This window comes from Anabrus simplex, chromosome 1 (assembly GCF_040414725.1).
Source record: "Anabrus simplex isolate iqAnaSimp1 chromosome 1, ASM4041472v1, whole genome shotgun sequence".
NCBI classification, from domain to species: Eukaryota; Metazoa; Arthropoda; class Insecta; order Orthoptera; family Tettigoniidae; genus Anabrus; species Anabrus simplex.
Genome location: NC_090265.1, coordinates 313402397 through 313426687, shown reverse-complemented (window position 1 = coordinate 313426687; position 24291 = coordinate 313402397). Strand labels below are relative to the sequence as shown.

General features: G+C 37.3%; 1 protein-coding gene across 1 annotated transcript in view; it reads left to right on the top strand.

The window, feature by feature from the left end:
* The window catches only part of LOC136856732 (serpin B4-like), a 304832-nt gene that overhangs the window by 265738 nt on the left and 14803 nt on the right, over window positions 1-24291 (top strand). The window contains exon 11 of the mRNA XM_068231104.1: window positions 7744-7929. Within this exon, the coding sequence (XP_068087205.1) occupies window positions 7744-7929 (186 nt within the window). The remainder of the gene's footprint in view (window positions 1-7743; window positions 7930-24291) is intronic.

The following is a 24291-nucleotide window of genomic DNA, read 5'->3' as shown; positions in this document are numbered from 1 at the left end:
CAGTTGTTTGTGTCCCTGACTTTTAACAAAACAAAATTAATCATTGGTGCTGTATACATTCCACCCAAGTCTCCTGTCCAAAAATATTTCGAACACTGCAGTACTATTGAAAAAATTATGTCAAATCTTGACAACCATTTATTGCTCATTGTTGGTGACTACAATCTACCACATCTTAATTGGATAGTAAATGAAGAAACATCTTCTGGCCTTATGTCAGTAGGTAACCACACTATGCAGTCCAGTTTAGTTATAGACACTTTTTCTTATCTCTGTTTAAATCAGTTTAATGCTATCCCAAATTTTCTGAATCACTTTCTTGATTTGGTTTTCAGTAACTCCAGTTCCATTGAAGTAAAATCTAGTAATGAAAGCATCGTCCCCCTCGATAGACACCACCCAGCATTAGAGATTTCTTTACCTATAAATGAGCTATACAATTCCTTGCCTGCTGATAGTTTTTATTTTGACTTTTTAAATGGTGACTATAATGGACTAAATTATTATCTGTCACAGTTCAGCTGGAAGGAGATGTTTCAAAATGTATCAATTGATAAAGCAGTAGAAATCTTCTATTCAGTACTACATTATGGCATGGAACTTTACATCCCTATACAGAATTTTAAGACTCCCAAATTCCTAAAGTGGTTTAATCATAAATTGAAGTCCCTGATTATTGAAAAGAAGAAAGCACACAAGCGATACAAAATATCAGTTCTCAATAGTGATTATCAGCATTTCTCGAAATTAAGAAATGAATGCAAGTCTGAATCTAAATCTTGCTATACAATGTATGTCTTCAACTGTGAACGAAGTATTACTTCCAATCCACAGAAATTCTGGCAATATCTAAGTTCTAAAAGGTTATGTAATAATATTCCTTCAACAATGCATCTTAATGAAGTTACAACAGATACTGGAGAAAATATTGTCAATCTTTTTGCTAACCACTTTTCATCTGTTTATTCTTCTTATCAGAATAGTAGTAGTATGTCATATGATTATCCTTTCTCTGTCAATCTATTAGTTATAAACATTAGTAAGGCAGAAATTTACAACAAACTGATATCTCTGGAATTACAGAAAACTGTAGGACCTGATGGTGTTTCAACTTACCTGCTCAAGTACTGCTCATTTATTTTATGTGAAGCACTCTTTTATCTGTTCAACTTATCATTAAACCAAGGCGTTTTTCCAGTGGAATGGAAGAAAGGATTTGTTAGTCCAGTTTTCAAAAATGGTGATAAAACTGACATAAAACAATATAGACCAGTTATAATTTCTTCTCATATTTCCAAAATTTTTGACTCAATAATTCTTAATGGAAAATTCTAAATTCCCATGGAGGGAATTAGATATTTTTCACCAATAGAGCATGTCAAAAATGTCAAAAACATATCAGATGTAAGACTTTTCAGGCGTTTGCTCTATTAACCAGCGTTTCGTCTTAGGTTTGACACTAGACTCGTCAGAGTGGGATGTGTCAGACCCTACCCACTGACGCTGGGGTGTATGCAGGTGAACTTATCAGAAGCCCTTATAAGAGGCACAGTCTGATAACTGCATTCTGAATTGCTAGGTGGGCAATAATTCCATTGTGGAGATTTATCTCCCATATGCAGTTATCAGACTGTGCCTCTTATAAGAGGTTCTGATAAGTTCACCTGCATACACCCCAGCGTCAGTGGGTAGGGTCTGACACATCCCACTCTGATGAGTCTAGTGTCAGGCCTAAGACGAAACACTGGTTAATAGAGCAAACACCTGAAGAGCCTTACTTCTGATATGTTTTTGACATTTTTGACATGCTCTATTGGTGAAAAATATGTAATTCCCTCCATGAGAATTTAGAATTTTCCATTCGGAATTGCTAGGCGGGCAATAATTCCATTGTGGAGATTTATCTCCCGTATGCAGTTATCAGACTGTGCCTCTTATAAGGGCTTCTGATAAGTTCATCTGCATACACCCCAGCGTCAGTGGGTAGGGTCTGACACATCCCACTCTGAGTCTAGTGTCAGACCTAAGACGAAACGCTGGTTAATAGAGCAAACGCCTGAAAAGCCTTACAACTGATATGTTTTTGACATCAATAATTCTTGACAAAATCACACCTCTCTTTAGAAACATCATCATTGATGAGCAACATGGATTCTTTTCAGGACGGTCGACCTGTAGCAATCTTTTTATTCTATTAGTTCCTCTTGGATGCAATAGAGAACCACTCCCAAGTGGACTGCATTTATACAGACTTCTCAAAAGCTTTTGACACCGTTGACCATGATATCTTTCTGCAAAAACTAACTGGCTACGGAATTAATGGGCCTCTCCTCTCGTGATTTGAATCGTATCTTAAAAATCGCCTGCGGATTGTTAAAATAAGGAATCATTTTTCTGCGCCTATTATTGTTACCAGTGGAGTTCATCAAGGGTCTCACCTTGCACCCTTACTTTTTACTCTACATAAATGACATTAAAAATATACTTAAGAATTCTGAATAGCTTTTGTTTGACGATGCAAAAATTTTTATGCAAATTAATTGTCCACTTGATTGTTTAAAACTTCAAGAAGATTTACATCATCTGGAAAAGTACTCTATTCAAAATGGGTTGAAACTTAATCATGAGAAATGTAAAATAATATATCTTTTAAAAACAAGAAGAAAATATCATTTCAGTACAAATTTAGTAATAACAACATTCTAACTCCTGTTTCACAAGTTAATGACGTTGGTGTTTTATTCAGTTATAACCTATCGTTTAATGAACATATTGAAAATATTTGTAAGAAAGCACTTCAAAGATTGGGTTGCATTACTAGATATTCTAGAGAATTTTCAAACTTAGCTACCTATCGATTGCTATATGTGTCTATGGTATGCCCTATACTAGAATACTGTACACCTGTTTGGAACCCTTCTCATCAGACCTCTATCCATAGATTAGATTCAGTACAACACAAATTTCTTCGTTTATATTCATTTAGAGCAGGATTCTCATATGATAATGTTGATTATACATCCTTACAACAGTCCTTAAATCTGCATAGCCTGTCACAACGCTGTGAATTATTGGATATACTCTTCATTTTTAAATTGCTTCATTTCTTGGTGAATTGTCCACAACTCCTTGCTAAAATTAACGTAGATGTACCAGACAGACGCACAAGGTTCAAGAATACATTGTCTACAAATTGGTTTAGAACTAACTACGCATTAATTGGGCCAATTGAACGAATGTAAAGATCTCTAAACAAAGTGGATATTGATATATTTAACTGCTCATTGTCAAAATTGAGAAATCGCTTGCATAATCTCCAGAATTGACTATTACTTTCCTGTGATTACTTGTAATATAACCTGTGTATATATCTGTACATATTTTTCTACTTATACTCCATTGAACTTTCTTTTTAGTGTGTTTTGTTTTGTTTTGTTTATTCTTCTCTACTGTTATGTAAAATGGTATTACCATTAATAAAGTATTAAGTATTAAGTTATGTGGAATTGGTTCAATCTCTTCATGATGACATGTCTGGACAGGTTCTTCATGGTAACTCAGTATGAGATTCGTTCCCAATCACTCATGGATTGAAACAAGGCTGTGTGCTTGCTCCTACACTCTTTTCACTGTATATGGCTGCCATGCTGCATGAATCATCTTCAAACAACTTAGGCATGGAGATTAAATTTCATTTTGATGGAGGCGTTTTCAATCTGGCAAGACTTCGCACAAAAGACGTACTCTGGTTACCCGGGTGACAACTGCAGTATGCCAATGACACCGCATCTCCTGCTCTAACACCTGGAGAACGACAACAGTGAGTCAACTGCTTTGAAACTGCATATGATCGCTTTGGCCTTGCCATTGATGCGAAAAAAACAAAGGTACTTGCACCACCTGCCCCAGGATTAACTCTTCCTGAGTTCAGTATCTCCATCTTAGACACACACTGGAGAAGGTTGATTACTTTTCATATCTTGGAAGCATCTTGTCTAAACGATGTACCTGCAAACAAGATGTTGATAAAATAATTGGGGCATTTGGATGGTTAACACACATAGGCCTGGTTTCTTCAACTGTATGTTTAATTTTACTTAACAAATGTTAACTAACAATTGTTATTAATTTAACACTTTGTTTAAAAGTGCCCTGTTTCACAAACACATTTCCAACATTTGTTACGAAACAATAGTTAAAGACAAATTAACACATTTCAATGAGATTTCTGAACGCGTTTGGCAGTGAGCGTCTTTTGTTTCTTTACATAAAGCGCTCCTAGTGGTGTGTTGAAATAGTATTTTGTCACACAAACACATGGTTGACATTATTATAGGTTATGGTTAGCAGAGACCGATAAGTAAACATGTTAAGTAAGAGTAACAAAAGCGTTATGGTGAATGCGGGTTTTTATTTCATTTAATTTAAAATTATGGGAATGTGCTTAGAAAATGAAAGAACGGACTGTTACATCACAACATTCGATATAGCCTATTCTTATATTCTTATCACCAGGAAAATGTGATAATTGATGTGTTTTGAATGGTTTTTGGGCATTATTTTATTGCGGGGAAAATAATGTAATGCAGTGGCAGCAGGAATTCTTTGCAGGATTCTACACACTTTTTCTTGCACTCCTCAACATAGTCGCCTACAATTACATGAAAAGTGTCTCAAGTGTCTCTAACAAGTAGAGGCCAGACCCTGTGGTCAACCGATTTCACCGAGCTTCAGTGTAGGCCTACCTGTGGGGAGACACTTGACGGTAACTCGTGTATAAGGGTTTAAATCAACACGCTTTCGTTTAAAAAAAAAAAAAAAAAAAAAGAGGTCAGATGTCTTTACACAGAATCTGCATCGGACAAAGTGGAGGTGGTAGAACACTAAAAGGCGAACAAATTTTACTTAAACATGAAAAATTGAAGAATCCCCAGTTCCAATGCAAGGCATATATACTTGGGAGTTACATCACAGCGGAACGGAGTGGTGGCCACGTGGTCATCGTACTTGTCTGCGAACCTCGTAGACGTGAATTCGAGTGTCGTCGCAGCTATGATTTTTGCAGAAAATACATTAATATGTCCGTCTCTGTGGTGTAGTGGTTAGTGTGATTAGCTGCCACCCCTAGAGGCCCGGGGTCGATTCCCGGCTTTGCCACGAAATTTGAAAAGTGGTACGAGGGCTGGAACGGGGTCCACTCAGCCTCGGGAGATCAACTGATTAGAGGTGAGTTCGCTTCCCACCTCAGTCATCCTGGAAGTGGTTTTCCATGGTTTCCCACTTCTCCTCCTAACTTAAGGCCACGGCCATTTCCTTCCCTCTTCCTTGTCTATCCCTTCCAATCTTCCCATCCCCCAGCAAGGCCCCTGTTCAGCATAGCAGGTGAGGCTGCCTGGGCAAGGTACTGGTTATCCTCCCAGTTGTATCCCCGACTCAAAGCTCCAGGACACTGCCCTTAAGGCGGTAGAGGTTGTATCACTCGCTGAGTCCGAGGGAAAACCTACTCTGGAGGGTAAACAGGTAAAGAAGAAGACGACGATTACATTAATATTTGAGGGAACGTCAAGATAAAAATTGGAACAAAAATATTACACAAATTGCAGTACAGTTTATTTTCTACCTGAAATTAATATAGGCCTAAACGTTCTTACAGTTACTGCTGGATCTCTTTCTATATATATTAATTTGAGGTAGAAAATAAAGTTCCACTGTAATTTGATTATTCCTTTTATTCACATTTTACATTAACATTCCCTGAAACAATGATTTAATTTGTATAAAAAAAGCATGTCCATGGCAGGACTCGAACTCAAGTCATCGCGGTTCGGAGACAAATACGGTGACCACTCAGCCACTGCTCTACTTGTCAAGGTTGCAACTCTTCAAGTATTTAGGTGTTGCATTAGAGTCGGGGGCGGGGATTCATAAATTTTTCAGAAATTATTGGTTTGCAGACCTGACAAGTTTGAGTAAAATGTGTTTGCATTTTAGTGTTCTGTCACCTCCATGTGGTTCGAAGCAGATCCTGCCTCATGATATTTGTCCTCACTGTTGGAAACTCTAACCTATTTTCAATATACCTTCTGACAACTCTAGAAAGTAGTTATTTCTTAGTATGGGTCGTCCTTTGCCTTCTTCAGTTTATAAATAGTTTTCATACAGCAGTAAAGCTTCAAACTTACATCTTCTACATGCCTCCATTTTGAAATTTTAGCAGTTGTTAAGAAGTTTAACACAGGGCTGCTGCCAGGTTAATTTAACACAAGTGTTAATAATTTGTTAGAGTTAACAATCCTTGATGAGATGACCATTTTGTTAAATCATATGTTAAGTCTCCTTAACAGCAGAGTTAACACTTAACATTCGTTGAAGAAACCGGGCCATAGTCTTCATGAATAAGGACCTGAAACTGCATACCAAACTCATGGTGTACAAAGTTGTTGTCATTTCCATGCTACTGTATGGCTGTGAAACTTGGACACACTGTTGCCGTGATATAAAAAAATTTGAGAGCTTCCACCAACAAAAATGAGATACATCTTGAATATCAAGTGGGAGGACTATGTGACGAACACTGCAGTTCTCGACAACATGCAGCTAAATAGCATTGAGGCAACAATCATCGCTCATCAACTGAGATGGTTAGGCCATGTTCACCACGTGAGTGATATCAGGCTTCCCCACCAAAATCTTTCTGGTGAACTTTGCTCTGGCATGGACCCCCTCTTAAGCGTTTTAAGGACCAGCTGAAACACATCATGAAGACAACTGGTATAGATATAAAAACATGGGAAGAATGTGCTGTGTACCGTTCACTGTGGCAGAACCCTACATCCACCGCTGTCAACTTGTTTGAAAGAGGATGCCGCAAACATCAAGAGTCCAAGCGACAAGCAAGAAAACTCCATCAATTACAACCCCACCATCCTCCATCCATTCAGTGCGATTTGTATGGACGTATGTTTTATGCCAAGATTGGCCTGTTTAGTCATCGCAAACACATCCATAAACTGAGTTGAACTGCTCACTTTATGCAGGAAGAAGTTATATATACTCAGATCGAATTGCAGCTGACGACGACGAATGTCCAGATAGAGGAGGTGACTAATACTGGTGATTTACTGAAATTTACCTCTGATAATACATTTACAAAAATATACCGAAATTGAAAGCTAGAAAAGCATCTGGGATTGATTAGATTTCTGGGGATATATTAAAGGCTATAGTTTAGGATATAGTGCCATATCTGAAATACGTATTTGATTACTGTTTGCATGAAGGAGCTATACCAAATGAATGGAGAGTTGCAATAGTAGTCCCAGTATATAAGGCAAAAGGTGATAGTTTTTAATAAATTTTCAATATTTGACTTCATTCATGTAATAATGGTGCCATTTTATAAAACCTTTTAAAGTGAGTTTTTCAGTACAAAGTACAGGCACAGTACTTTTAGTGAAGATCGTAAAACTTTAAATGTTAAGATTAAGATTTGCAGCAATTCATGTTTTAATTGTAATCAATGATAAAGGGTCGTAGATAATAAGGAGATTTTGCTTACTGCATGTTGTAGTCTAATTATTGCTGACGAAGAGAATAGCCATTTCTCAAAACATGTGCAATCAATGTTTGATTAAATTAATGAGGTTATAATAAATAATGACAAGGCAGGCACACAACAACCCAGTATACTTATTCCATTAGTCTTAGAAGACAATAGCTAAGAAAATTTCCTTCTTTCTCTAGGGTGAGCAGGTTAGTATGCTTATCCTACTCCCAAATGAAGTAGAAGGCCTCTCTAACTTGGAAGAAAAGCTGCCTACAATTAGTTTATCTGCCATCTACAACCAGCTTAAATATGAAAGTGTGTTTGTCACCATGCCCAAGTTCAAACTGGAAGAAACTATTGATTTGAATGATAGCCTTATGAAGGTAAGATATTTCTGCTATTAATATATTAATAAATGATTCAGGTATGAAAGCTCAGTAAGCAGAATAAGCTAGTTAAGGAAACACATAGAGACCAGGTTTTTCCAAAGTATGGATGCAACCATTACACGAAGATAAAATTAGAATTCAAGAGGACAAATTGGGGCAAATATTTATTTATAGGAAGGGGAATTAGGGATTGGAATAATTTACCGATAATTTCCAACTTCTTTGAAATCATTTAAGAGAAGAGAAGAGAAGGGAATCTGCTACCTGGGTAACAGTCCTAAATACAGATCAATGTTGATTTATTTATTTATTTATTTATTTATTTATTTATTTATTTATTTATTTATTTATTTATTTATTTATTTATTTATTTATTTATTTATTTATTTATTTATTTATTTATTTGTTTGGTTGGTTGGTTGGTTGGTTGGTTGGTTGGTTGGTTGGTTGGTTGGTTGGTTGGTTGGTTGGTTGGTTGGTTGGTTGGTTGGTTGGTTGGTTGGTTGGTTGGTTGGTTGGTTGGTTGGTTGGTTGGTTGGTTGGTTGGTTGGTTGGTTGGTTGGTTGGTTGGTTGGTTGGTTGGTTGGTTGGTTGGTTGGTTGGTTGGTTGGTTGGTTGGTTGGTTGGTTGGTTGGTTGGTTGGTTGGTTGGTTGGTTGTTAGAAAATATTGTAGTACCGTAAATAGTTAACATCTGTCGTACTTCAAGGTTTATTATAAATTCTGTCATGAAAATATCAGCAAAACTGAATTTAGATAAATTGAGTGATACCTCGGTTGTGTTCTTTACGTGAGCAAATGGAGAAACATTTGTTGCACACGATTAACTGGTTTAAAATATAAATAAATTGAAGCCAATATTTCCCCAAATTTGATGTAACTTCAGGCAATGTAAGTTTCACAGGTTACTTCGGTCCCTTAAATAACTAAGAATAGCAGTACAGAAACATTGTTACAAACTGCATGTCTTAAGTGGGAAAGACCAGCTGTAGATGTGGGTAGAGGGGAGTCAAAGGTTATGTATGGGTAAGACTTGGTGTTTGCAGGCTTAAAGGTTGTGCAAATTGAAGTGCCACATTCATCATTTTATTGGCAAGGAAGAGTGAAACAAATAAGTTCATAGAAATTTTAAATTTAGTTTGCTTGTTCGTATGCTTCAATTTAAATCACTAAATGTTTAATTGTAATAAAATTCACTTATGGAAACATTGAATTATTAAGTTAAAATTTTTTTAAATGTTTTATTGAAATTGGTTTCTCTTGAATGTACTATGCCCTTCCCGCATCCAGGATGGGTCACGTAAAAGAAATCCTGACCAGTCTCTCAGGGTTCTCGAATGTCTAGTTGTTTTATGTGGGATCAAAGAAAAGCTGATATGCTGAGTACTATTTTGTCTACCTACCAGTAGACTTGATGGATGTCTCCATCCGATGCATCAGTAGATCAATAGATTGATCGAAACTCATTGCCTTAACTCTAAGGTATCTTACACTACTGTAGAAATCTATAAATAACACCTCAAGTAAATTTTAACTATTCTTATTTATTAAGGGAAAAATATATAAAAATGTAGGAAGAGAAAAATAAAGTAGTGTAATTAAAATTCAAAATTGATTGATTACTAAACATCTGGTGTGTTGAGCTCATTTGTTAATGATCATATTTTATCTTTCATCTCTTTTTATCACTGTTGAAATGCGCTAAATCTCATCTTATTTACAACATTGATAAAATGAAATTGTTAATAAATGCAATCTTCTGGGGAAAATTAGGTTGCATTATGATAACATATAGTTAACATTCTTCGTTATCTACAATAGTCTTACTTGTTCATATCACAGTTCATTAAAATAATGTTTAATGGCTTTATTCCGGAATTATCTCATGATGTAGATATTCTTTCCTAATAAGCATCTGGAAAGTGGATAAGTTTCTTGTTAACTTCAGCCAAAATTTGCTGTCAATAAATACTACTCTATCATTCAAAATCATGTCTTAAATTAACATTCCTGTCCAAGATAAAATGATCACTAAGTCTAGCTTGGTATTTACAACCTTAAATGATTCTAATTAGGACTATAAGATCTCGCATGAATCAATTAATGTTAGGAATTTCATAGGGATATCTTTAGATGACCACGACCTATCATCCTTTTTTTCTTTTTCTTTTTTTAATGAAGGTTAAAATACGTTGCAACTATTGTAATACATGGATTTTTGATAACATACAATGTTACTCAATTACTAGCACATGTGATCCTAGTTTGCATCAGTCATTACATTAGACCGATGACCTTTGATGTTAGGCCCCTTTAAACAACAAGCATCATCATCATCAATCATTACATTCACTGCCTTAAACATTCCATCTCTTCTTTCATTTTGTTGTAGAATATACTTCCATTTAATCCATCTTTCATTTCTTTCCTATAACAACTCTATACTTTCATAATTATCCATTTCAGCTCTTATTTCTTATTATTATCCTCATCTCTTCATAATAATAACCTTCCTTGATGCACAAGTAGTTTCATTCTCATACACTCTCAATATCGGATCAAGTGCTTCATAATTCGTAATAACATTGCTCCTGTCTGGTGACATTTTCATATCTCATAACCTATCTCATAATAACAATGTATCATCTCTGTTAGGTAAATTTAATCCCTATAGTAGACTTTGTCTCGTAGGTTGGAGCTGTATAAAATGGGTACATTATAAAAAATACAAGGTGTCGGAAAGCTTAGTTCACATTTATTTTATGGTCCTCGCAGCCCGGATGAACTTGCCTCAAACTCCTACAATCCACCGTCCTATGTAAGGTAATTAACACAACCATTGGATTACAGTCACTTAAGTATAAAACTTCATGATTCTGATCAAATTCAAACGAATATTAGATGCTTGACCAAGTTAACCTAGCACAACTCTTTGCCCAAAGTCACAACTTCTCAAGGAACTCACAGCTAGGTTATGGTACAACTAGCGCTACCTTTTGCCCAAAGTCATAACTTCTTGCAAGGTTCACAATCGTCCACTGCTACAACTACCCTGGCTAGTACCATCTATTGACAAATTCACAAACTTTATAAAATCTTGTAATTAGTTCCCACTTACTCTTTCGTTCATCCAGAAAGTTACATGTTTCCTCAGAATAATTATTATCCAAATCTTACTCATTTTATAGCACCACGATATTCTGTAAATATGAAAGAGTCCAAGAAACGAACATTAACCAAAAGGAGAGCAACCTTGAAGGCTCGTGTAACTCGCATTCAATACTTTGTTGAGTCGGAAATAAATTCTGCCGATATCAACCTCATTCAGGTTAAATTAAACAGATTGCTCTCCACCAACGAAGAATTCAAGCAAATTCAAAGCCAACTAGAGTCATATGATGAAGAAAATGAGGAATTTAACACGATCTATCGAGAAGAATTCGAAGAGACAATCGACTTGCTGGAGGCTAAATTAAGGACGGCCACCAATCTACAAAACATGTCAGGTAATGTTGAAGTTTTCACTCAGTCATCACATGCCTAGAAATATCAAATTACCGAAAATAAATCTCCCTACCTTTAGTGGGACTCTAATTACCTGGCTGCATTTCAAAGACACATTTGAAGACCTGGTGGTCAACAATAACGACCTATTAAACATAGAGAAATTCCACTACTTGCTCTCCTCTCTGAAAGGTGAAGCCAAAGACAGCATAAGAAATATCAGCATTTCTGACGCCAGCTTTCAAGTAGCCTACAACATTCTGGTCAATCGTTATCATTCACCGAAATTAATTGCAGCTGAACACATTAGGCAAATTACGGAAACTTCACATAAAATAGGTTCAACGGAGAGTGAAATACGCAAGCTGATTAATATATTCAAGGGCAGTATAGATGCTTTTAATGCCCTAAACGCTCAACCAAGTATCCTAGATTTACTTCTTAATGAACTCCTACTCTCTCGACTAGACAAAAATCTAAGGTTAGAATTTGCAAAGGTGCATTCCCATTCCGATGCAGTTAAATTTGAGGAGCTCATTAGATTCTTGGAGAGATGCTGTCAGACACTACAACTCTGCTCTTCTACCCAACCACCTGCAGTCAGTCTTAACAATTATCCCGAATCAGCGTCACGCTTGATAACACAACAACAATCGTACATTTTGACAGCAGAGAGATGTTACATCTGCTCAGAAGAGCACAGACTGTATAAATGCCCTGATTTCCTCAATTTGAGTTCTGATGAAAGGTTCAAATTGATCAAAGATAGCAAGCACTGCAGTAACTGCCTTAGTCCATCACATACTTGGAAAGCATCTAGATCCAGTACCGCATGTAAGATATGCAAGAAATACCACCACACGTTGCTACACCAAAATGATCAGAATGAGGAAAAAACTAACACAAACAACACTATGGCACAAAACCCACAGGGTAACGACACACTCCAATCATTGTATCACTCTCTCAGAAGTACTCCAAACACTCAGGTTCTTCTAAGCACAGTCACGGTTAAAATCAAGGACTCAGGCGGGAGATATCATCGTATGTGAGGTGTATTAGATAGCGGTTCCCAAAGCAACTTCATATGCGAGCAGGCAGTACAACAACTTAAACTTAAGAAGAAAAGAACGACCGTTATATCCCTGAAAGCATTCGGTGAACTGACATCCGAAGCTGATTCATCAGTAAATGTAGAAGTGCACTCGACGATCAGTGACTTTCATTTCAATATAGAATGTATAGTACTATGTAGGATAACTGGTAATATCTCTGCATCAAACATCGACCTCAAGGAATGGAATATCCCAAGGATGTCATCCTCGCCGATCCAGATTTCTACCTTCCTCAGAGTACTCGCCTACTAATTGGAGCTCAGTTCTTTTTGCATCTCATGAAGGAGGGGAGGAAATTTTGCGCAGGATATTCCACACTGCAGAACACTCAGCTAGGATGGATTCTAAGCGTGGAGTATCCACAGCAAATGAATGAAGGAAAAGACAATGGGCAAAGATCTAATTCATTCTTCATTAGGTCTGACTTCAGTTTTGAGAATCAAATACGATTCTGGTCCACAGAGGAAACAAGTCGTGAAATTTGTTCACCAGAGCACGCAGGATGTGAGAAAAATTTCATCGATACCACCTTAAGGGATGAGAGTGGAAGATATGTAGTAGAACTACCCATGAGAAAGAAAATTAAGCTAGGAGGCTCAAAGGAGATTGCAAGACAACGTTTTCTTTTCCTGGAGAGAAAATTGCAAGTGCAGAGCAACCTTCGTCAAGATTATGTCGAGTTCATGAGGGAATATAAAGCACTTGGACACATGGTCAAACTTCAATCAAACTCCACACTAAGACAAACAGAATATTACATCCCTCATCACGCGGTTCACAAGCATTCGAGCAGTACTACCAAGATAAGGGTGGTTTTTTATGCCTCTACAAGAACCGACAATGCCGTGGCACTAAATGGCGTTTTAATGGTAGGACCAACAGTACAAGATGACTTATGCTCATTGGTTATGAGGTTTCGTATGCATAGAATAGCCTTTACAGCTGACATAGAGAAAATATACCGACAAGTAAGAGTGCACCCAAAACATCAACCCCTGCAATGCATATTATGGCGAGAAAGCCCCCAGGACGAACTAAAATCCTACGCCCTCACTACCATCACATATGGCACATCATCAGCAGCTTGCTTAGCAACAAGATGCCTGGTACGGCTGGCTACGGATGAAGCAACCAGATTCCCTCGAGCATCTTCAGTCCTCCGCCATGATTTTTATGTGGATGATTGCATCTCAGGAACAGAGACTTTGGATGAAGCTCTAAGGCTGCAAATCAAACTTCAAGACCTTCTTCAGCTTGGAGGATTTCCGTTGAGAAAGTGGTGCAAAAATAGCCAAGAACTCCTTGAATCAATCCCAGAGAACTTACGAGAATATAAGCACTCATTCACTGACAGTGAGAGCAGCGTAGTAAAGACGTTGGGTTTAACTTGGCACCCTTCAACGGACCACTTTCAAATCAACTGTAGCCTGAAGCCACATCAATCGAGCTCAAGGAAATCCAAGTTCTCAAAACATATGGTGCTGTCTATAATATCATCAATATTCGACCCACTGGGGCTGATAACTCCCGTAGTTGTTCTCTTGAAAGTCTTCATGCAATGCCTGTGGCAAGAAGGTTCAGGATGAGATGATCAACTTCTCGGGAATTTGCTCGATACCTGGATTGACCTATATCAACAAACATCACTACTTAATAATTTCAAAATTCCAAGTCTGGTCCTCAGTGAAGGGATAGTGAAGAATATCGAGATACATGGCTTCTGCGATGCTTCACAGACTGCTTATGGGGCTGCCATGTACATAAGATCTGTCAACCACAAAGCTAAGGTTCTCACGAGACTTCTTTGTGCAAAATCAAGGGTTGCACCTCTAAAACAGATTTCAATCCCCCGTCTCAAATTATGTGGTGCCTTAATTTTAGCTCGCCTCATCAAGAAACGCTTGAAACTCTACGCATTACCCCCGATGGTGTACTACTTTGGACTGATTCAGCAATCGTATTAGCTTGGTTACGCGCATGTCCTACAGAATGGAAAATATTTGTAGCAAACAGGGTGGCAGAAATTCAAGGCACTGTACCAGCCTCCCATTGGCATCATCTTGGATCACTGGACAATCCTGCAGATCTTGCATCACGAGGAGTACAGCCACTGCTTCTTCAAGACAGTGCACTGTGGTGGGAAGGCCCCAGCTGGCTGCGGCTAGACCCTGCATCATGGCCATCACAATCAGGATGCGACACCTCGAAGACCCCTGACCAAAGAATTATAACATCACTTATTGTCATAAAACACATTGATACATTCCTGAATAGATTCTCATCCTTAAACAGATTACTCAGAACAGTTGGTCAGTGTCTCAGATTCTCTTCCAATTGCAAGAAAACTCTCAGTGAGCACGATACATCACCCCTGAAACCACAAGAGGTAAATAATGTCTTCAGGGTCTGTATCAAAACCGTACAATCGGTCTCTTATCAAAGAGAAATACTCTGCCTCAAACAAGGTAAAGCTGTTGATGCAAATAGTACACTGAAGAGCCTGAGCCCAATTTTGGACCAAAATCGTTTTCTTCGAGTCGGAGGAAGACTACAAAATGCACTAATTCCATATGAAGCAAAGCATCAACTTATATTTCCTTCTGAACATCACCTCACCAAACTTGTCTGCCTGAGTGAACATATAAGATTACTACACGCAGGACCTCAATTACTCATTGCATCACTGCGACAGAGATATTGGATACCGAGGATTCGCCAAATCGTTAAGAAATGCATTCATTCATGCTACACATGCTTCAGACTGAGAAAATCAGCAGCTCAACAGAAAATGGCAAACCTCCCAAGATTTAGGGTTACTCCTACTAGAGCCTTTATGAATGTTGGAGTAGACTACACTGGCCCATTCCTAATACAGATAGGCACACAACGAAGTAAGACAACAGGAAAGGCTAATGCTGGAATATTCACATGTCTTTCGATCAGAGCTGTGTACATCGAAATCATCTCTGATCTTACAAGTGCATTCATGGCAGCACTATGTCGTTTCACCTCATGTCGAGGTTGTCCTGCCAATATCTACAGCGACAATGGCACCAGTTTCATTGGTGCATTGAGGGAATTAAAGGAACTTCAGAAGTTCTTATAAGATCCAAAGAAAGAGAAAGAAATTGTGAAGATCGCAGAAAGAATAGCCATTACCTGGCACTCATCCCTCCATCTGCACCTCATTTTGGAGGTGCTTGGGAATCCATGGTAAAAGCATTTAAATTTCATCTTCGAAGAACAATGGGAACAATACTCACCTTTGAAGAATTAACTACCCTGTCTTCACAGATCAGATGTAAGGCTTTTCAGGTGTTTGCTCTATTAAGAATTTTCTATCTTCACAAATCAAAGCTTGCCTGAACAGTCGCCCTCTGTCCAGATTTAGCCGACAGATTCATCCTATGGAAGATAGGAAACTTAAAAGGGTCCACCTTTTCAATACAATAAATGTTATAGTTTATTTACAACATATATTTACACTTGGAACTAGTTTCGACGCTGTTTGGCGTCATCTTCAGCCAAAATGTGGGAAATAGGCTAGCATGTAGACATTTATATTACACAAGGTGTTACATCAGTGTGAATAAATGAGGGAACATGAAGATGCAAAGTACAATGTCAGTTTCAAAGTGGTCATGAAGGGTGAGTCAAAATTGTATAAACATGAGATAACATAATCACTTAAACAGTAAACATATAAACATATAAACTGTAACAAAACCATGCGGAAGTACGAGATGATTGGTATTGGAGATTCAAATTATTTCAGACACTCTTCCATTGAATGTTGCCTGCCGCGAGTGTAGTACAAAACATCGGTTATATTTCAGTAAACACAATCTTCTCAAAAATGCACATAACATTGCCAAATTGCACTGCCAAATTTCATCTCAACCCAAAGGGCGAAACGCAGGCAACCGAGAATGAGTTAGCTGGAAAATTTATAATGTCCAATAACGGACCATTATATTGGTATTATCCCAATTGATGTATTGTTCGTTATACTGTAGTACATTAAGTTCTTAATTATTATTACTGCGCATCATTATTATATATATCGTTGCTGAAAAGGCAAAGTATCGTAAGCAACAAAATATGAATTTTACAGGAGATGATAAAAATTAATAGGTAGTCGAATACTTGCAGTTTAGGCAGTTTCTGTTTTTATTCTTCTCCAGAAATGAATGTTTCACCTTATTGCCAGATATTAGGTTATATATTTATTCAATCATAACAAAAAGGAACTTATTTTAAAGTTATGAATGTCAATACGATTGTTTGCTGGTTGTTATCAAGTGCATTCTTTAACAAAGTGGTCCTCTTATGATAGCATTTATAACACTTAACGATATTTTGGAGGGATTATTTTGAAGGACTATAAGGCACAAGAATAATAAGAGATTTTCTTAAATGATTGTATTAAGAAACGTGGATAAAAAGACCAATAAGAAAATTGACTTACTACATTACAGTAAGAGAATGAAAGTGGAAGTTACACTGATTACAGTACAATATTTAGAAGCCATTTTTTAGTCCTCTTCATCTGTTTGTGGTAATAGATCGCTGTGTTTGGAGTCGTAAGTAATGTTTAGATACTCGTCTTGTGTCACCTTCTAATCTCCGTGTTGGATATCACCCATCAGTTGTCAAAAGTATACTCAGTTTCTGCAGCAACACACTCACAAATTTATTCACTGTCATGTCATGGCGTGTGGCCTCCAGAGAGGCCTGGTGCTGGTCTTTCGCCGTATAGGCAACCTCGATTAAAACCCTTCTATTATTTCTAATCTTCTTCCAGTTGAAGCCTAATTCTTTTACAATACTTCTCAAACTGATACAACCTCCTTGGAAACCAATCCTCTCTTCTGGCACAGATCGTAATTTAGTTATTTTCTGAAGAATGGAAAATTCATGTATTGTGCATCAAAATCTTAAGAATCCGTTACATGCCTTTTCCCTTTCCATGTTTTTTCTGGTTGTACCAAATTATCTTCAGTCTCATGCTATCTCTGTTCTACTGTTTTGTTTTGTTTTTGTTTTTTTTTGCTACTTCTTTAACGTCACATTAACACATTGAAGGTTTTTGGCAATGGAGGGATGGGAAAGGGCTAGGTTGGGAAGGTAGCGGCTGTGACCTTATGGTACAGCCGCTACCTTTGCCTCGTGTGAAAATGGGAAACCACAGAAAAAATATATTCAGGGTTGCCGACGGTGAGATTCAAACCCACTACCTCCCGAATGCAAGCTCACACTTGCGCAACTATAACCACATGGCCAACTTACTCGGTTAAAATTCTCTTGACCATCCTCTACAACTTTTGTTGCATCTGCTATTTTTTGCTGTACTTTCAACAACACCCTTCTATACTGTTCTTGTGTTTTATTCTTTCTGTCCTCAGCTTCCTTATTCATAAAACTATGAACACTGAACAATCTCTCACATTTTTCCTCTTGCTGTTGTAAACTTCAGTTTAGAATTGAGGGGCTGAGGGTACAAGCTCTCCTGTGTGCAAACTGAGTAAATAAATGCTAAAGTTCAGTGGTTGTTTAAAATTCTGAGAGTTGTTTTCAAAACATCAAATATTTTTTTCTAACAGTCATGAGTCTGTGTATATTTGTAGGTATGGTTGGTGATTGTAGTGCCCCTGCATTATTTTTTGAAACATATTTAAAACACTTATACTCCTTGTATCTAAAATCTTTTTAGAGTAAAACAAGTACAAGTGCAAACAGAATTTAATCACCATGTTTTATTTTTAAATTTTTGATACAAAGCATTTGATTTACAATTCATGCTCATTATAAAACAATAAAACAAAGATATGTGAACAATTAATGAATAATTGATATAACAGGTGGAAGAACAAACAACAAATAATGCAAAAACATAAAATAAAAATATGCTGGTGTGGCTCCAACACAGAAGAGACATTATTCATAGTCTCTTTCTACAGAGTGGGCGAGAGTCCCCGTACCCCTATAACTGTTAGTATCAAGTGTTATTTAGGTTGTGTTATTTACGTCATAGCTTATTGAAAGAGGAAGCGAGTGCTCTTTCATTAATAGGCGGTGGCGGCAGACTGCGTTAGTGTAGCTATGGGTGAACAGCGCTGCTTGCGTTAATACAATAAGTGGACACGGCACTATACAAAACGTACACGAAATCAATTCTCCAAGACTTCCAGTTGCCAGAATGACCTTTGAGTTATTCCCTTACATGTGCCATGTGTGTACAGTCCAGGAATATTTGAATAGAGGAAGCTAGCTGGTAAACACATTAATTTAATGGCTTAATGTTATCCTCTGAAAAGATTTGAACATCAGTAATTCTGAAATGACTTACAAAGTATAGAGATATAGTTGAAACTATTATGCATTTCACATTATGAAAGACGTGTACAAAAAGTTTTAACTCGCCCTTGAAAGCATTAGTTGTCCAAAACCTTGGAAAACTTCCAGGACGATTTCACTGATTTGGATGATAGCAGCTCTTTCCTGATTTCCTTCGTACGGAAGAAGAATCGGCACTTAATGTAATGAAACACTAATTTTCCCACAGGTCATATCTGTGATCACTGCTGCATCCAAAGTCTGTGAGTTGGACAACTATGTCTATGCTGTCAAAACATGCACAAAATATATCACCCCATAAATTTTGTTCTGATTGCAATTTTTCTGACTTTATTTGTAATCTGCTTTAATTTAGCTCTGCATGCAGCTAATTTATTTTTGGTTCTAATTTAATTCCTACCAAGGTTTTTAATTTGTCTCCTCAAATTTAGAGTAGTTCTAGAAGCATCAACATAACTATCAGCTACTTTACAGGGCATACTGAGACCAGGTTCTTTTATTTTTACATTATCTTATCATCACTATTAAGTATTTTAGATGTCGAGGGAAAATTTAGTTCATTACATTCTAAGTTACTACTGTTAATATTGTCATTGCCAGCATGTTCTTTGAGTCTCTCATTTTAATGGGGGTTTTCGAATTTTCAGGGACTTGCTTAAATAGGACAGTAAGTTACGAAAAATATGAGGGACAGCTCCTGGCTTCAAGCTCCACCTTATTCTCAGAATTTCAACTTTTTCCCCATTAATAATAAATGAGCCTACCTTTATAATAAGATCTTCTGAAAAATGACGCTCACAAATCCTAGGCTTGTGCATAAGCTATATGTCTTTTCTTGGTATTGCTCTAGCCCACTGAGAGAAATGCTCCTCATTTTCAGGTGGAAAGAAGAAATGTTTACCTTCACTTGACCTGTAAGCAGATCGACACCCTAGCACAAAGCACGACAGCATTTTCACACTCATTATATTCCAAAATGTCTGGCCCCGCAGTGTAGGTGGCAACGCGTCTGTCTGCCACCCGGCGGCCCCGGATTCGATTCCCAGCCGGGTCAGGGTTTTTTAATTGTAAATGATTAACATCCTTGGCCTGGAGACTGGGTGTTTGTTTCGACCTTAACGTTCCTTTCCTCACATTCAACACTCTACACTTCGGCAATTCCAATTACACACAGGTTCATATCATATGGTGCAAGTAGGGGCAAAAGATCTCTATAGGTCGACGCCCCGAACAAATAGCATTAAAAAATTTTTAAAAATCCAAAATATAGTTATTACATTTAAAAAATCACTCCCGCTACAAGTAAAAATGCACGCACCCAGTATAAACAATGCTATCTGTTCACCCAACGCGATTGTTACACTGCAGTGGCAAATCTCTGCTCTGTAGCCACTAATTTCTCCAGTCGAAGTGCTCTCACTTCCTCTTTCTATTTGCTATGATTACATATTAAGACCAGGTTCCTTTTGGTTCTAATTAAATTCAGGGACAGTTCAGGACTTCTTGGTGGCCATTTCAAGGGAGCTGGTGTTGCTAGTGAATCACGACCTGTCCACCGTCCTGGGAAATGTTCGTTTAGGAACTCGCGCACTGCAAGAGTGTAGCAACCATATGCATCCTGTGAGGCCCCCTTCCTCAAGCTGGGATATTAACCATGTTTGTCCAATTGTTCAATTGAAGCACAGACTCCAACACATGTTTCTTCTCGTATCATCTTCCTTCTGCTCCGCGGCCTGGCTTTAACACTGCCTGAGTCAAAAGCACGTCTGTCCCAATCGATAAGTATTGCTTTTTGCGGTGGAGTCTTATTAAATCTTTCCTGGAATGCTTCCAAAATCTCTCTCATTTTCTGCCCTGTGTATTGTTGTTCATGCACCCACACACATGCCACTAACTGCTCCTCAACAGTGTAACTCTTACCGCTCACATTTGCCATGGCTTCACACTAACACTCGACTGGGACAATATATATTCCAACATTTGATCCCAACTATTAATAAGTAATATAGCTTTGGACCTGCATAAAATAGTAACATAGCATAAATAACATTTGATACTAAACAGTTACAGGGGTATGAGGACTTCTCGCCCACCCTGTATATTCCCCTCACAGTCAATGTTTACAGATTTACATCAAAGAAAGGACAATAAGTTCCACCTTTTCAATACTATATATTGTGTGAAAGTTTTACATTACAGTTAAAACATCACAACTTTTGTTCATTCGGTACCGGTTTCGACAGATTCCCTGTCATCATCAGCCGAGAATAATTAAACAAAGACAAGTATAGATCATGATTCTTATGGTGTGATTACAATGGTGGATTAAAAATATACATATAATGTATATATATACTTATATATATCTATATATACTTATATATATATACTTATATATATATATATACTTATATATATATCTATATATATGTATATATATGTATATTTTTAATCCACCATTGTAATCACACCATAAGAATCATGATCTATACTTGTCTTTGTTTAATTATTCTCGGCTGATGATGACAGGGAATCTGTCGAAACCGGTACCGAATGTATAAAAGTTGTGATGTTTTAACTGTAATGTAAAACTTTCACACAATATATAGTATTGAAAAGGTGGAACTTATTGTCCTTTCTTTGATGTAAATCTTGTTTCAATACGGAACCTAAATATGAAATTTTTAATGTTAAATGTTTACAGAATCAGAATCATTCCCTTCTGTGGTATCTCTTGAAGAATGTCCTTCCTGAGGCAACACTCGTGATACTGTACCATTTTGTTGTGCTTTCTTTTCAATACAATATATCAAGTACATAATATTACATCAGTCTTGGGACTAGTTTCAGCCACTTAGTGGCCATCTTCAGCCAAATAAAATTAAACATATTATGTGATAACTAGGGCCCGGATTTTTTAAAAATGCATATGCGCATATGCAATTGCATATTTTGACATATTTTGAGGGTTAGTGCATATTCTAGACGTAACAGCATATTCCGGTATATAATGTCTGAATTTAAGGATAATTACAAGAACTACTAAAATAAATCTGTTTTGTACATCGCTAGCTAGTTGCCCATTTTATGTGCATCCCTCGCTAGTTGGTATTTTCGACTCTCTGTGTAACGGCACTTTACTTTCACAACTGACAATGGCAACAGATAGCTTAGGTGTGGGTAGGCAGGCTGGACTTCCCTGAATTCCTTTCTCTACCACAGCAGATAATAATCTCAAGGGGCTGGGCACTTGATCAGGACAGAAGTATCTTCAGTTCACTAGTTACGTTCCATTTTAATGCCATGCATCTCATTTCTAAAAGTGTTAGTTTTTAAAAAATGCCTAAGGAAAAGAGCAGCAGAAGAGATTTACTAAATCAGTGGGTGTCGGGTAATAGGGACTATTCAACAGATGGTGTCATCGTGTACTGTCAATTTTGCTCAAAGGAAGTGAAATGTGAAAAGAAATTTCAGCTTGAACAGCATTCAAAAACAACTGCACATATTAAAGCAAAGGAGGAGAAGAATAGCACACCACAACAACTACTTCTTACACAGGTAAAGCCCAAGTCCTGTAGTCTTAATACATTTTCAAATGATATTTGTAGGGCTTTCGTATGCAGCAACATTCCATGGAATAAATTAAACAATCCAGTTCTGCGATCATTTCTCGAGAAATATTGCGTAAATCAAAAAATACCAGATGAATCAACTCTTAGGAAAAATTACCTATCTCCGCTATATGAATCTACCCTGGAATTGATCCGTTCTGATATCGGAAGGAACTGTGTCTGGATATCGGTGGATGAGACAACGGATTCGTGTGGCCGTTACATAGCAAATTTCGTGGTTGGTAAATTACATCCAGACGAACCCGGTAAGCCACATCTTCTTGCTTGTAAAGTACTGGAGAAAACCAACCATAGCACAATAGCAAGATTTGTAAATGATTCTCTGCGACTATTGTGGCCATCTGAAATTGAGACTAATTGTTGTAAAGTGCTTGTAATGCTCACAGATGCAGCTTCGTATATGTTGAAAGCAGCAAAGGCCCTCCAAGTATTTTATCCAAAACTCATACACGTAACCTGTTTAGCGCACGGATTACACCGCATTGCAGAAGAAATACGCGCACAGTTTCCAGCTGTTAACAATTTAATTGGATGTGGGAAGAAACTGTTTCTGAAAGCACCAGCTCGTGTCCACCTCTACAAAGATTGTCTACCTGAAGTTCCTTTGGCACCTGAACCTGTCCTGACTAGGTGGGGGACATGGTTATCTGCAGTATCATTTTATCAGGAACATTTTAATGAAGTGAAAGAAGTGGTTACAAAACTTGAAGATGAACATATTGCGTGTGTCCGTGATGCAAAAGGTGTGTTTGAAACCGCTACTGTTTATCAAGATGTGAATTTCAATCATGCACATTTTTCTAAACTTCCAAAAGCCATTGAGAGCTTAGAATCTTCTGGTACTCCCCTCCATGAATCACTTGATCTCGTTGAAAAAGCTGCATCTTCGTTGAATTACGCTCCGGGCGAAATTGGAGAGAAGATTAAATGCAAGTTAGAAAAGGTGTTGAATTCGAACCCAGGACTGAAGAAGATTAAGTTAATTAGTCAATACTTGAGTGGAACTAGGGTATCCTTGCCAGATGTATGCTCCGAAACGTTGGTGCCCATGTATAAGTACTGTCCAATTACGTCAGTTGATGTAGAACGATCATTTTCAGCCTATAAACTCATTTTGACGGACAACAGACATAGTTTGTCTCCAGAAAACATTGAAAGACTACTAGTTACCTATTGTGATGTTTCTTTTTGCAATAAATGATACCTGTAAATAGGTAAGTGAATAAAATTGCATATTTTTAGAGCATATTTCCTTATTTTCCGTGCATATATTGTAACTTTTTAGTGCATATTTGCATGCATATTTTCAGGTTTTTTAGTGCATATAAATCCGGGCCCTAGTGATAACTAAAACATATGTATACCAGACAAAGACAATGTTGCAGGAATAATTATAACCAGGGTTAGGATTTTTAAGTGTGCACCTTTTTTTGTTAGGGTATATTAAAGCTGTTCGGAAAGATATCACAGTGTGAAATTTTGTTTCTAGTTGCGAAGAGAGGCATTTTTCACACACCCTTTTCCCTTTTTTGGGACCTTTATCCCTTTTTCCCTCAACCATGACCATAATACCCTTTTTCCACCCTTTTTTTCTTTTAAGTTTAATTCCAATTTATTCTACAAGATTTCTAATTAATATAAAATATTTAACTTTCAATTAATGTCTCCTCAGCTTGCTGTGTACGTCCGAATAGTAAGCCTACCTCTTTCAGTAAACACCGGCTGGGAGTTGAAAGCACCAATATAGTT